At 53.0% G+C, this 13,272-nt stretch overlaps 1 protein-coding gene across 1 annotated transcript; it reads left to right on the forward strand.

Moving 5' to 3' along the window:
- The first annotated feature begins 4,987 nt into the window (after positions 1 to 4,987).
- LOC125692757 (rho GTPase-activating protein 32-like) lies at positions 4,988 to 11,333 on the forward strand. The gene is made up of 11 exons (XM_048943692.1): positions 4,988 to 5,038; positions 5,829 to 5,910; positions 6,617 to 6,760; positions 7,351 to 7,453; positions 7,718 to 7,850; positions 8,378 to 8,460; positions 8,835 to 8,942; positions 9,312 to 9,457; positions 9,801 to 10,005; positions 10,497 to 10,642; positions 10,832 to 11,333. Exons 1-11 carry the CDS (start codon positions 4,988 to 4,990, stop codon positions 11,257 to 11,259), a joined length of 1,629 nt encoding a protein of 542 aa, XP_048799649.1. The 3' UTR covers positions 11,260 to 11,333.
- Positions 11,334 to 13,272: the final 1,939 nt, after the last annotated feature.

Here is a 13,272-nt window from a genome sequence, read left to right on the forward strand (position 1 = left end):
TTCCTTTTCATCGACCTTTCATGCTAGTTCTTGATAAGTTATCTTTGGATTATGAATCAATATTTATTATTGAAGAGAATTGAAGAGAATACGTACGCACCCTGCGCCTTCATCTGCACCAAGAATCTTCTGAACATCTTTGTACCGTTTGTTTTTGGCCCTGAGATGAAGCTGTGTGCAATATGGGCTTGGATGCATTTTCAGTCCGGTGCAGGACACGTAACCCTCATCTGAGTTGTCGTGCTGACAAGAACAACACAGTAGCAAATTTTACAGGGTTGCGTGCTTTACTTTACTTTTTTTTTTTTTTTTTTCCCCCTCCAGTCATAACCATGGAACCACAGAAGCGTTACCCAGGCAGAAGGAGCCTTTGTCACCTGGACTTCCTACCAACGACGCAGGCAGTGGAAGTCAGCATCCCAAGCATCCATGAAACCCCTGCACAGGACTGGTGAGAGTTACCTGGCGCCGTCCTTTGGCAATCTCAGGTCTCTCTGTAAGCTCCCAAGCTGTGTCGTAACTCCTCACGTGGTGCTGACTCAGCTCTCCCAGTCTTTTGTGGGGGAGAGCTGGAGTTGAACTCCTTCCTGCTTCCTGCCTCTGTCCTCCCTGCTTTGCCCATGGCCCACTGAGCCTCCATCCTTGTTAGGTGTCTTGAATTACTGAGTTGCTTAAGAACTGGGTGGACCAATTGAATTCTTAGCGATGTCTCTAAGTCCACGTGTGCACAAAAGCACACTCTGATGCAGTCAGTGTAATGATGAACACACGCCTTGTTTCCTTTAGCCCGTATTTTTAGTTCAGGAGAACAGATTTCTGGAATGATGTTCAGCTTAGCACCACAATCCCCTTGCCGCCCCCCATTGCAGTCACTCACGAGGGCTTGAGATCCACAGGGAGGAAGTATTGCTGATAATTACAATCCATGGTTTTAAAACTGATCTAATCTATGGTGTATGATATGAATGGTCCTGGTGAATGATGTGGTAAGGCATCCCAGCAATTTTCAACAGGAATACTTCAAGGCAGCTTTTCAAGGTTTCTTTGAGAACTCTCCAAGTCTCCAGGAATTTTAAGCGCCAAGGTTTCTTAGCCTTCCGAATGGCAGTGTTTCTATCTAAGCTGGCAGCCTTTAAACCCAAACCCAAACCGAAGCTTGCTCATCTCAGTGGAGGTACCTTAGCTATATTCTAACGCTGCGTGCAAAATGAGTTTCACGTTCACGAGTCCTTTCTGACTCGCTACGTGTTTGATTGCACAGGAAGAAAAGCTTGATGTCTGTGCCAAGGGAGACGTACACCGCACTTGCGCTGCCTGGACGATGTGGAAACTGGAAATTCTGGGGTGTGCTGAAGCATGCCCTCTCAGGTCAGTCTAAGCATACATAGAGTAGACCTGTCCAACAAAACAGGGAATAGACAGTTAAACCCATTCTGTTGGGAAATACTCTGTCCTTCTAAGTACCTTTAGAACGTGAGTTTCTTCAATTAATTACTCAACTCATTTCCTTTTCCTGAATGATCCTAAGTTCTTTTCTCAGGCTGCATCTGCGCTCTGCTCAGTCCAAGGAGAATCCCTGCCTGCAGATGCAATGACACAGCATGGCTCACAACCACATTTGTCATTGCTTACTCTTATGGTAGCTGCCATCCATGTCCACCCTGCGTATTCTTAGAGCTCTTCTGGAGTCCATGGGGCAGACTTACGGTTGAACTGAAGGGAATTTTTTCATATTGCTCTAGCTCCAGATGATTATGCCTAGTATCATTATATTATAAAAAAAAAGGTGTTTTGAAGTAGTGTGATATATATTCTGTGCCTCAGAATGTGGCACGTGTGGCATGAGAGAGTTTTGAGGCCACGAGGACTGCCCAGACAGCGTGAGAACTGTAAGGGCAGAGAGCTATAGGTGATGCAGCGCTGTTTGTGGCACCCGCAGGAAGCGGTAGCTGGAACAAAATATGGCCAGAAGAGTGATCAGATTGTGTTTGGTAAGGAACTATTTCATTAGTTGTAGAAGTTTGACAAAATGTATATTCAGGATGATGATCAGCATGCCAGGTGCTGGGACCATGCCGAAAGAGAAATGGTGTGAAAACGTCTGTGCAATTTGCAATATATCCCCTTCCACAAAGCCCTCAGATCCATGCTGCAACTGCATCCAAAGCAACCCAGAGCCCTGTGCTTGTTGTACCCGGAGCTATCAGTGCCAGGAGTTGCTGCTGTGTTTGCAAGGACGTTGTGTCAGCAGTGTGCCGTCAGTGGGGTTGTTTGATGGCAATGAAACAGCTGAATGGTGTACCTCAAGACTGAGAAAAAAGATGGTAGTCGAGACTGTGTGTCTAGGTATAGATAGCTTGATAGAGATCTATAGGACTCCAGTGTGGATTGTACATAGGCCCTGCGCTGCAAGGTACACTGTTGGGAAGCAACGTCCATCTGCCCGAGGGCAGGAAGGCCCTGCAGAGGGACGGCCTGAGGCCAGTCGTACGAGGCTGCACAGCTGAGGCCAGTCGTAGGAGGCTGCACAGGAGCAAGCGCTGGGTCCTGCGCTGTGGTCATGACAACCGCATGGCAGCTTCTGCAGGATTGGGCTGAGGTAGAATTCCAACCGCCCGCTGATTCTAGAATGTTGGGTGCTGTGTTGGAATCTTCTGGTCCTGTGACATGGTCTTGCCTCCCCACCCTGTTGTCATGGCGGAACAGCCTGGTGGCCCTTAGTGATGTCACAAGTGGCTGGAATGAGGGGAGGAGCAGTGCGTGCTGCGTCCCTTCATTGGAGCGCTTGAGCTCTGCGTGAGTAGCTCGCTTGTTGCCCTTGTGCAGCGACTGAGTGCCTTCGTTTTCACCCCTTGTGTCTTGCGCAGCATCTTGTAGGTAAGCTGAGACAGGGCGTGGGATAGAGGGGTGGGCAGTGAGCTGTTGAGAACTGCTGGCTGGTGGAGCTCCTAGCAGCTCATGCTGCTTACTCTTGTCCATCAGACGTAACTTTCAGCCAGTACCTGCATTCCCAAGCGATCCACAAAGATGGCATTTGTCCCATGGTTTTTCCCTTGTCATCTTTGCTCCATTGTGCAAGCTCACAGACCTGTTCCTTCTCTCTCCTCTACCCGCTCCCTTGGTGCAGCTTTCGCTCGTGGAAGAACAGAGCAAAGTGACAAGAAACAGCTGCGAGTTCAAGGAATTGTCTACCTTGTTCTGATCTCCTGCCAGGTACGTGCCACGCTTTGTCCCCCCACGTGGTTGACCAGCACTGTGTCGCACCATGTTTGGTAACACAGCCTCACTCAGCTTTGATGGGACACTGGTCCCGTGTGGGCTTTTTCCCTTCCCCTGCAGCTCCGCCCTCAGAAGGATGCTGTGTGTGGTGCTGTGACCAGCTGGTCTGAAGGAAACCAAACCCTTAGGCAAAGAGTCCTAGGCCCAGTTTGTGCCGAGCTGCAGAGCGTGACCCAAGGTCACAAGCACGCACGCTTGGGCTGTGTGAGTGTGCGCGGCAGCTGTAGGGAGCACAGCAGAGATGCAATCAAGGAAATGTCCTTGATGTGCGGGGCTGCAGCAGGTGCCGGTGGTGAGGCTGCTGGGAGCCGTGGCCAGGGAGCAGATGCACCTGCAGCAATGATTCCTCTCACTGCCCTGCTGCTGCGCTGTCAGAGCGCCCTGGGTGAATGCATCTGCTGCTTTGTGCCAGTCCCCATCTGCTAGCAGAGGGACAGCTGCTTGGTCAAATGCTGCCTAATGGGCTGTCCCATTTGAATGGAGTGAACAGAGTGGTTGCTTCTAGAGCACCTGCCTGTGCCAGAGGATAGCCAAGGGTAGTTCTCCGGTAGTCTCTCAATACTGTGGTGTGTGAAGAGAGAAAATATGAGCGTGTTTCTCTTCAGTTCCAGCTTGTCGTGCCTGCTGTGATGGGCGTCGCGTGCAGCGAGATCAGCTGTGGGCCTGACATGACACGGATGGAGGTAGAGTACGGAGCTCTGATTGGTCTTTGTTCCCTGATTTGAGCCAGCAGAGTGAGCTGCAGATGTGCTCTCCTGCTTTTCAAGAGAGAGCGAATCCTTGCGGCTCTATCAGTGTCACTGAAAAGCTGCCTTAAAGGCTTTCTTTCCTTGCTGCGGGCATGTTCTTAGCCTTGCCGTTCCTTCTTGTGTGCCCATGATGAGGACCGAGTGCATTTCCTGCAGCTTCCTCTGCTGACGTGCTCCTCAGCCTGAAATCCTCCTCGTTTGCCCTCAGCTCCTCACCATGGCCTGTGCTCTCTGTTTCAGGCTGAGAACAACGGGAAGCCCCTGCTGGTCTGTGAGGAGTCATCTCTTAATATCCCAGCTATTGCTGCTGCCCACGTTATTAAGAGATACGTTGCCCAGGCACCGGGTGAACTCTCCTTGGAGGTAGGCAGTTAAGGGCATTCCTTGTTGTCCTGTACAGAAGAGTATAACATGTGAAGCTATCAGGAATATTCTCAGACACCTTCAGAGTGTTTGGTGAGGTGAAGCCCAGCAGATTCAGATCCAGATTAGACTTGCACTGGGTTGGATGCAGGGAGGAGTTCAGCCATCTCTAAACTATGGCTCTATTTGGCATTGGAATCTTGTGATCAAAGAGCTACTGCCCAGTGTTGTAGCCTGGTGTCTGAGCAACAGCAGACCGGTGTATGTGTGGTGTAGGTCTGTTCAGGAAGCCCTGCTAACTTAGGTCTGCGATTTAATCGGAGCTCTTCTGTCCCCTGCTGCTTTTGAGAACCATTTCCTGCAGAACAGCTGTATTCTGTACATTGTGAAACGTAGTGACGCTTCTACCTCCCAGTTCAGTTGTACGACTGCAAATGCCTGAAGAGCTGCACTGGTGCAATGGCTCTCAAGCTTGACGATATTGGGCAGTGCAGAAGAATGCAGTCATTTGAGCTGCGCTTTCCTCCCAGCCGTGCTGAAGCTGGGATTGACGTTGCAATCTCTTGCAGGTGGGAGACCTCGTGTGCGTCATCGATATGCCGCCTCAGGAGCTGAGCCCCCGCTGGAGAGGCAAGCACGGCTTTCAGGTAGGCACAAGCTTCAGACGTGAGAGCGCAACTTGGGTCGAGGCAGGAATCTCAGCTTAGAGCTGCCCTGCCTGCACAGCATGGCTCCACATGGAAAATGGTTTCCTTGTGCTGGTGTTAGAGGACTTTCCCTTTTGCTGTGGGCTTAGGCCAGAGCTGAAAGTTGGTCTTTGTAGGAAACTGCCTCCTCAGTTAACTTAGAAAGAAGAGCCTTCTCAGCATGCATCAGGTCACGGCCACTGAACCGCACCTTTGGAAATGCAGCAGCTAGGACACGTGTTTCAGTGTCTCTGAGCTCTTGTGCTTGCACCCATGCAGAAGGTGAAGTCAGTGTCTTTCAGGAAGTCGCTGCCTGTCAGCCGAGATGAGGCAGGGTAACAGAGCCTCTGTGTGCTTGCTGCTGCTGCTGGCTGCAGAAGGCTGGGTAGCTCAGAGCTGGAGATGGCAGCTGCATCTCAGTCAGCAAGCAGAAAGTTCATAGGCTGTGCTAACTCAGATCTAGCTGCATCCATCTATAATATATAGCTTCTGTATGAATTCTTTCCCTTCGGGCACGCTTGATATTTAGGGGTGCATAGCATACTTGTCCTTTCCCTGCTCCATACACAGTTTTATGGATATTTGCCTGCCAATTTGGAACAATTATTAATTTTAAGCAGGCCATTTTTTTGTTGGATTGTCTTACGGAGCATCCGGCAGGCACGTTATGAGGAAAATGTGATGTTTGAACAGTTCAGGCCTGAGAAACGCTGCCTTCAGTATCACACCTCTCTTCTTCTTCTTGTTACAGGTTGGATTTTTCCCTGGTGAGTGTGTGGAGCTCATTAATGGAAAAATCCCGGAGAGTCTCATCAATTCAGTGCCAAAGCCAGGTACGGATGATACATTTGGTGGTGCAGGGAAGCAAAATGGAGTCTTTTTTGGGTGTGTTCCGTGTTTAATACCTCCCTTATCCTTCCCACGTTATCCTGTGTGCTGATGATCCTTCATGCATAGCACGGGGCGTATGGCTGGTGTTTGTAGACAGTGAGAATGAGGGAAGGCAAAGGTAGTTCTCCTGCCAGTCAGTACGAGGCTGAGAACAGCCAGCGTCCCTGGTGGACAGATAGAGGTCTGGTTGTGCTAGTGCTTCTGTGCTTGATCAGAACGTGGCTTTTCAAGAGGGTCCTTAATGCGCAGGTTGAGCAAGCTAAGCAAGAGGAGTGCATTAAACTCCATCAGAACGTGCAGAGATTTGGCCCAGTCCTCCTGTGTTTATGACTGGAGCTGGGGAAATCCTAGAATCCTTGTAGAATGGCTTGGGATGGAAGGGAGCTCAAGGATCATCAAGCTCCAAGCCCCCTGCCTCAAGCTGGGCTGCCAACCAAGCTCCACATTTAATGTGGGACTGGACCAGGCTGCCCAGGGCCCCATCCAGTCTGGCCTTGGACTCCTCCAGGGTTGGGGAAAATCCATTTTGGTGCGCACTTGCTCATCATGTTCTTCCCATTTTGAGGTGCTCTGTAGAATGTGTTGTGCTCGGCCTCGTCCAACGGAGCCAAACCTGAGATGAACTGGTTTCTTCCTTTTGTGGTGCAGTGCCAAAGAAGCGCGGCAAGCTCCTCACCTTCCTTCGTTCCGTGGTGAAGGCCCGGCCAAAGCAACGGAAAGAGCGGGAGGTGGAGAAGGAGAGGGTGTTCGGCCGTGACCTGGGAGAGCATCTTCTTCACTCTGGTCGTGATGGTAAGGGACAGCCCATTCCTGAGAGCCTCCCTGTTTGGGAACCTAAAGCTGAAAGGGAGATGGTATCTAGCAAGGGGCAGGTTGATACCAATGGAGAAACGGGGAATGGGAGTTGACGACTGAAAGATCAACTGAGTAGGTGATGGCTGCAAGGGAAATGCTCCTAAGGGACAAGCACATTTGTATTTGCTTAAAGCAAAGCCTGTAAGCCAATCCCCTGGTAGCCTGAAAAGAAAGGAAGCCTTTTGGCCAAAGAGAGTGTCCTGCCTCAGTTTCCCAGCTCCTTCCGGGCGTGAGATTTTCCACCTCCATTCCCGTGGGAGCTGTGATGGGACTTGCAATGTCTGCGGCTTCCCCGGAATTACTTTCTCCAGGCTGATTCCTAGGTCCTGGCATTTCTGGAATGCAAAGAACTCATCTCTGTCCAGTTTCCTCAGCAGCTCCTGCAGAGGTGTCTCTGACAGCTGTCCCCTTCAAGGAAGAACACAGCAGTAGCCTGGCTGGGCTTAGTGGATGGGATGTGGCGGGAGCGCAGCCTGAGCCAGGACTTGAATGAGGAGCTCCAGTAACCGCCGGCACGTGTTCTTTAGTCCCCCAGGTCCTCCAGAGCTGCGCCGAGTTCATCGAGCAGCATGGCGTGGTGCAGGGGATATACCGCCTGTCCGGCGTGGCGTCCAACGTCCAGAGACTGCGGTAAGAGTGCTGCGACTGACAGACACAGCTGCCAGCAGGGGCACGTGCCCTGTTGCGGGCGTTCAGAGGCCTGCGGGCAATGCCTTAGCACCAAGAGAAGGTCTTCTTTGGGAACATCCCATCCAGCACGGCTGACGTGGTGCTGGTGGCCGAGTGGTTGTGTTCTCCTGTACATCAGGAAGCCCTTCCAACTCTTGATTGCATTGGGTGTGGCTTTTGACTTGCTTTCCTCTTTCTCAACCGTTTTTGTGTCCTTCTCTGCAGCCAGGAATTTGAGTCTGAGCAGGTTCCTGAGCTAACCGTCCGCGACGTTCACAGCGCGAGCTCCCTCTGCAAAATGTACTTCAGGGAGCTCCCGACCCCCCTGCTGACCGACCAGCTGTACGACAAGTTCTCGGTAAGCACAAGGCAACGCCTTTCCTTTCCCTCTTCCCTGGGCCTCTTGGGAGATGGCTGCAGCAGTGCCCCAGCTCTGAGGCCCTTCTTCTGTTAGCCCCACGGGGTTTACTCGCATGTCTTTGCCACATCCTGCATCGTGCTGATGCCGCTTCTGGTGGCCCCAGGAGGTGGTTATTTCCATATTCACAATGCTTACGAGAATTCCTGTGTTATTTGTTTGTTTGTTTGTTTTTTGCTATTCCCAACTATTTCTGGAACGGGAAGGGGATTAATAGCCAAGGGTACTTGGAGATGAATGCCCCCTGTGAGGAGCTGAGCTGCCCAACCAGGCTGTAAACCGGCCCGGTGCTTGGACTCCTTGGCCGTGGTGGCACCAGCTGCGTGCCTCTATGTTCGCCAGTTGCCTCTGGGGAGGCCTAAAATCTTTCTCAGTGCTGACCAGCAGCGCGCTGTGCCCATGGTTCCCGACCCTGCGGCAGGTATCTCGCCTGATTTGTGTCTCAATCCCTTTCTGCCCTTTTCCAGGATGCTGTTGGTGCCACTACGGAGGAGGAGCGGCTGGTCAGAATGCGGGACGTCATCCAGCAGCTGCCCGCTCCTCACTACAGGTCAGTGCTGCCCTCAGCCTGCTGAGCTCAGCCCTGCTGCACTTCAGAGGGCATTGGAGCGATTCCAGGCTTTGTCTGACGTGAGCAACACGATGCCTGGGTATGTTGAAGCGGTTGAAGGACACACGGGTTTAATTTACAGGGTTAATTTATTGGGTCAGTTCCTGGGCACGGGGGCACGCTTGGTGCAGCTGATGGCTGTGGCTGTGCTGTGCTGGTGCTGGGTTCTGCAGCGTGGCACTTGGTCAAGTTGGATCTACTTCATCTTCAGCATCAGTAGCACTAATAACAACTAGTGTGAATTGAGGTTTGCTTTGTGAGTCACAGCACGGCATGCTGGCTGGTGCTGAACATTTGCCTCTCTTGTTTCCCAGGACCTTGGCGTATCTGATGAGACACTTGGCCTGTCTGGCTGGGCACTGCTCCACCACAAACATGCATGCGAAGAACTTAGCGATTGTGTGGGCTCCAAACCTCTTAAGGTAAACTTCTTTTTCCGTTTCAACAGAACGCTTACATCTGTTCTCCAGTAGAATAAAGCAGTCCTCCCTTCTTCTGCACCACATGTGCTCTTCTCCTGTAAAATCTGCAGTGAGTGGCTGACAGCAGAGCAGGAGCCTGGACTGTTCTCCAACCCCACGTGGGCGCAATTTCTAGCTGAGCATTGCTGCTCTCTTGTGTAGATGGGACTGGTGTGTCCTTGATCAGCCAGGAGAACTTCTTCAGTGGCATCACTGATTGCCCACTGCGGAAGTCTCCAGAGAACAAATGTGACAGCTTTGGGATGCAACAGTTCAGACTTGGGGAAGCGATCTTGGCTGAATGACTTCTAAAACCTGCCTTTTCTACAGATCACAGCAGAGCGAGTCTGCCTGCGCCAGTGGGAGAGCTGCCTGCACGGAACTGCAGACGCAGTCGTCTGTGGTGGAATTCATCATCGACCACACAGACGTCCTCTTCTGCTCCACATCTGGACGTGACCTCGCAGGTGGAGCAGGTGAGTGTCTTCCTCCATTAGCTTTATCTTGGTCCTGTCACCGTCACTATGATGTCTTGGAAGCAGGTGAAGCTTGGTGAAAGTGTGGCAGCGAAGCTTTCTGAGTTCACCATACCTGCTTTCTAGGGTTTTTGTTTGCCTGTTTCGATACAGGGAGCTGCTCTTAATTATGACTGCATCCTTTGCCATAGACACACCTCTGAGCACATGGTTATTTTGAGCTGCTCTTCTTGCAGCGGCTTGGTTAAGCAAGTCTGAGGAAAACACAGCAGCTGCCCCGGACCTGTGATGGCTGTGCTGCCGCTTTCTGATCCTGGCTCTCACCTGTGGTTTTCCCTTCCAGGGCACAGTTCTCTCTCAGGGCCCCAGTCTGTGCAGGCATCTTCTCCTGCTACAGAGCTGCTCAGCCTGGAGGAGGCGCAGGCACGGAGGCGAGGCCACAGCAGCTCTCCTGTGGTTGTGACTGAGAGCAGGGACATAGAGGTGGAAGAAGGCCCCGCAGCTGTACGGGGGAAATTCCACACAGTCATCGACTTTCCATCTGAAAGGTAAAGAGGACTTTGTTTTCCAGCAGCTATCATCACTGTTTGGGTGGCTTGTGTTTGTTTTGTCCCCACTATTTCTAGTGCCTAAACTTGTGGAAACTAGATTTAATGAATGGTGCCTGAAGTGTTGCAGTGAATCTCCACTCCCTTTGCACTGTGAGACTGAACTCACATTCAGTTGCCCGCCAAGCTGAGTTTAGCCACACAGGGCTGGCATTCCCTCCTTGCTGGGCAGGCAGTCTCGAGCTGCATAAAGCCATGCTGACGTCTATCCCGGCCTGTGCTGGCTGTACCTGGAAACATTGGGGTTTTCCAGATTTCAGGGCCACGTGCCTGAATCCAATTCCAGTTCTCCTCGAAGCAGAGCTGTTGGTCAGACCTGCTGGCACAAGAAACTAGACATGGCAGTGAGATGGCCCGATGAGCTGTCAGAGTCAGAGATGCTTTTGGAGTTTCACGCACAACTCACACCATTCCCTGTTTTCTCTCTCCAGACCAAGTCCACCCAGCAAGATAAAGGAATCACCAGCTGGCTGTTGGTGTTCCTGCTTCAGCCTCAGAAAAGCATCCTCTGTGGCCAAACGCCAACCGCAGCACCGTCCCAGGGAGCCCACAGATACAGACGTTGTAGTGCTGGCAGGTAAGGGTGCAAATCCTGCTTCCAAAACTCTGCTTCTCTGCAACATAGAATTCTTGCTGTCTGTGGGCTTGTATTTCCTTCTAGCGTTCCAGCCCATACCTGACACCTTCAGATCTCCCCTGATCAAGAACCACTTTCATAATTCAGCTTGTGAGAGTTTGACACCAACCCCTGTTCATTCTTTTATAGGTGATTCGAGCTCTTGTCAACCCAGATGTGCCAGAGCAAGTAGTGATGCTGGGCTGTGTGCTTCCATGAATGGAGGGCTGTTAGGAAGCACAAGTGGCTGTGGATCAGCTGACCGCCTGGCGCATAACAACAGTGACGGACACAAGGAGCTCATCCAAGTTCAAGCCCTCATTTCTCCCGGCTCTGCTGAAGATGCTGACCTGAGCCTGCCAGAAACCACAGGCACCAGCCTGGACTGTGACCCAGTGCCTCTGCAGTGCAGCCCAGCCCAAGCAGAGCCCGTGTGTCCCGACAGCAGCACCTCCATGCTGGAGCAGGTCAGCACCAGCGAGGAGAAGCTGAGCCTCTTGGAGGAGGACTTAGATTCAGGCCTCCAGTCCCAGGCACTGGGCAGCAGCACTGAGAGCTCTGAGCCACTCTCTCCGTGACCTTTCCATCCAAGAGAGGACGATTCCCACCTTTACCTGGACCTCTCACACCCTTCTGTCCTTTCCTTTAATAATAAAAGCACACTCGTGCTCACTCAACACCTTGAATGCCTGTGGAGTCTTCATTCACGAGGACTGGGATGAATGCAACACACAGCAAGGCACCTCAGCTTGCAACGCTGAGGCTGCAGGGTGCATGAAGCAGAGCTCCAGGTTTGTTCCCGTTTTGTCTGGCTTCGGGATGTCTGCAGCTCCCATTTGGTACGGTAGCAAATAATCTCTAGCATCCTGGATGCTGCTCGTGATAACCCCAAGCTTCCTGGTGGTGGCTTTGTGACGCCTTTCAGGGCTTTTTGATGCACTGTGATGCCTTGGCTGCTCCCTAACACCTCTCTCCTCCGGCCGCGTCCATTCCTGGCTCCCAACCTCCAAGCTGCCTGCACAGATCATCTGCAGCCCTGTTATCATCATGCTGTGGCAGGACGAGCTCACTCAGACCCAGCCTCTCATTGGTCAGCGGCAACGCTGTCCCGCCCCCGCCTGCCTCTTATTCGTCAGCGGCAGTGCTGTCCCGCCCCCACCAGTCTCTCATTGGTCAGCGGTAGCGCTGCCCCCTCTCCCGGGGGTTCCTTGATCTGCGGTAGCTCCGCCGGCTGTGATTGGCTGAGCCGCCGTGCGGGGGAGCGGTCGTTGGGGGCCGGCTGTTGGAGGCGCGGAAGACCTCAGTGGCAGCCGTTGCTGTCCGGGCAGCAGCGAGGCGGAAGCCGCAGAGCGACGGGAGCGAGTGCTGAGGGCATTTCCGCCAGAGGTGTGCGGGAGAGGGAGAGGAGCCCTGCGCGGCCCCAAGCAAGGGGAAATAGCCGTAAAGTGGAGCATGGGAAGTTCCGCCCGTGGACGAGAAGGGAGTTCTTCACGGTGAGGATGGCGCAGCTCTGGAACAGGCTGCCCAGGGAGGCTGTGGCTTCTCCCTGTCTGGAGATATTGCACAACCGCCTGGATGCCCAGGGAATTTTTTTCCGCGCTCTGTGCTGCCCTCTTGTGGCTTCTATGCGGAACTGCAACGAAGTTTTTTCCGTGGTCTGTACTGCCCTCGTGTGGCCAATCTGCGGAAGTGTAACGAAGTTTTTTCCGCTCTCTGTGCTGCCCTCGTGTGGCTTCTATGCGGAACTGCAAAGAAGTTTTTTTGCGCAGTTCTTGCTGCCCCCGTGTGGCCAACATGCGGAACTGCATCCGACTTTTTTTCCGCGGTCTCTGGTGTCCCTGCGTAACCAATCCGTGCCCAACAACGAGCATGTAAAAGCAGATGAGCATGCGGGCTACATGCAGTAACCGACGCATGCGCAGTGCTGTGCCAAGAAGCCGCATACCCTGTTCGGTGCTGAGCTGGCGCATGCGTATTACCGTGCCGCGGCTGGTGTATGTGCCTTGCATTGCAGAAACCGGCACGTATATATAGCGCATTACAGAGCCCGGATTTGCTCAAATGTATTGCTTTCCCGAGACATGCTTGTGTCGGTGCTACTGCACACCGGTAACGCGATCGAGCAGCTCCGAGACCCTCCGAGCCGCTGCGAGCACCTCCGAGCCGCTGCGAGTCGCTCCAAGCAGCTTTCGCGCCGCTGCGAGCTGCTCCGAGTCGTTCCGAGCAGCTCCGAGTCCCTCCGAGCCGCTGCGCGTCGTTCCGAGCCCCTCCGAGTTGCTCCGAGCAGCATTGCACTGCTGCTGCGGGGGCTTTTAAACGGCTGGGGGACGGTGCAGGGCTAGGGTTGGAAGGGGACGTTTGCTGGTTCACCGGGAGGCGAGCGAGTTGGATGCCACAAGGCGCTGAGGGGCAGCTGTGAGCCGAACCGGTCCGTTTCCGTTCCTGGGTGGGCTCGGGCATCAAACGGCGGAAATAGACGAGGGGCACCCCGGATTAGTGGGGGAGAATATATCGCTGAGCCGGCGGTCCGGAATCGGCTGCTTGCCCGTAGCCGTAGTGGTTTTTCGAGACAGTTGCTGTTTTGAAGGTGA

Source organism: Lagopus muta, chromosome 1 (assembly GCF_023343835.1).
Source record: "Lagopus muta isolate bLagMut1 chromosome 1, bLagMut1 primary, whole genome shotgun sequence".
Classification (NCBI taxonomy): domain Eukaryota; kingdom Metazoa; phylum Chordata; class Aves; order Galliformes; family Phasianidae; genus Lagopus; species Lagopus muta.

Excerpts from the sequence above, each read along its gene's own strand:
- LOC125692757 (XM_048943692.1), top strand. The coding sequence starts at position 4,988 with ATGCCGCCTCAGGAGCTGAGCCCCCGCTGGAGAGGCAAGCACGGCTTT. Across the intron at positions 5,911-6,616 it reads CAATTCAGTGCCAAAGCCAG|TGCCAAAGAAGCGCGGCAAG; the intron begins GTACGGATGATA and ends TTTGTGGTGCAG. Across the intron at positions 10,643-10,831 it reads AGACGTTGTAGTGCTGGCAG|GTGATTCGAGCTCTTGTCAA; the intron begins GTAAGGGTGCAA and ends ATTCTTTTATAG.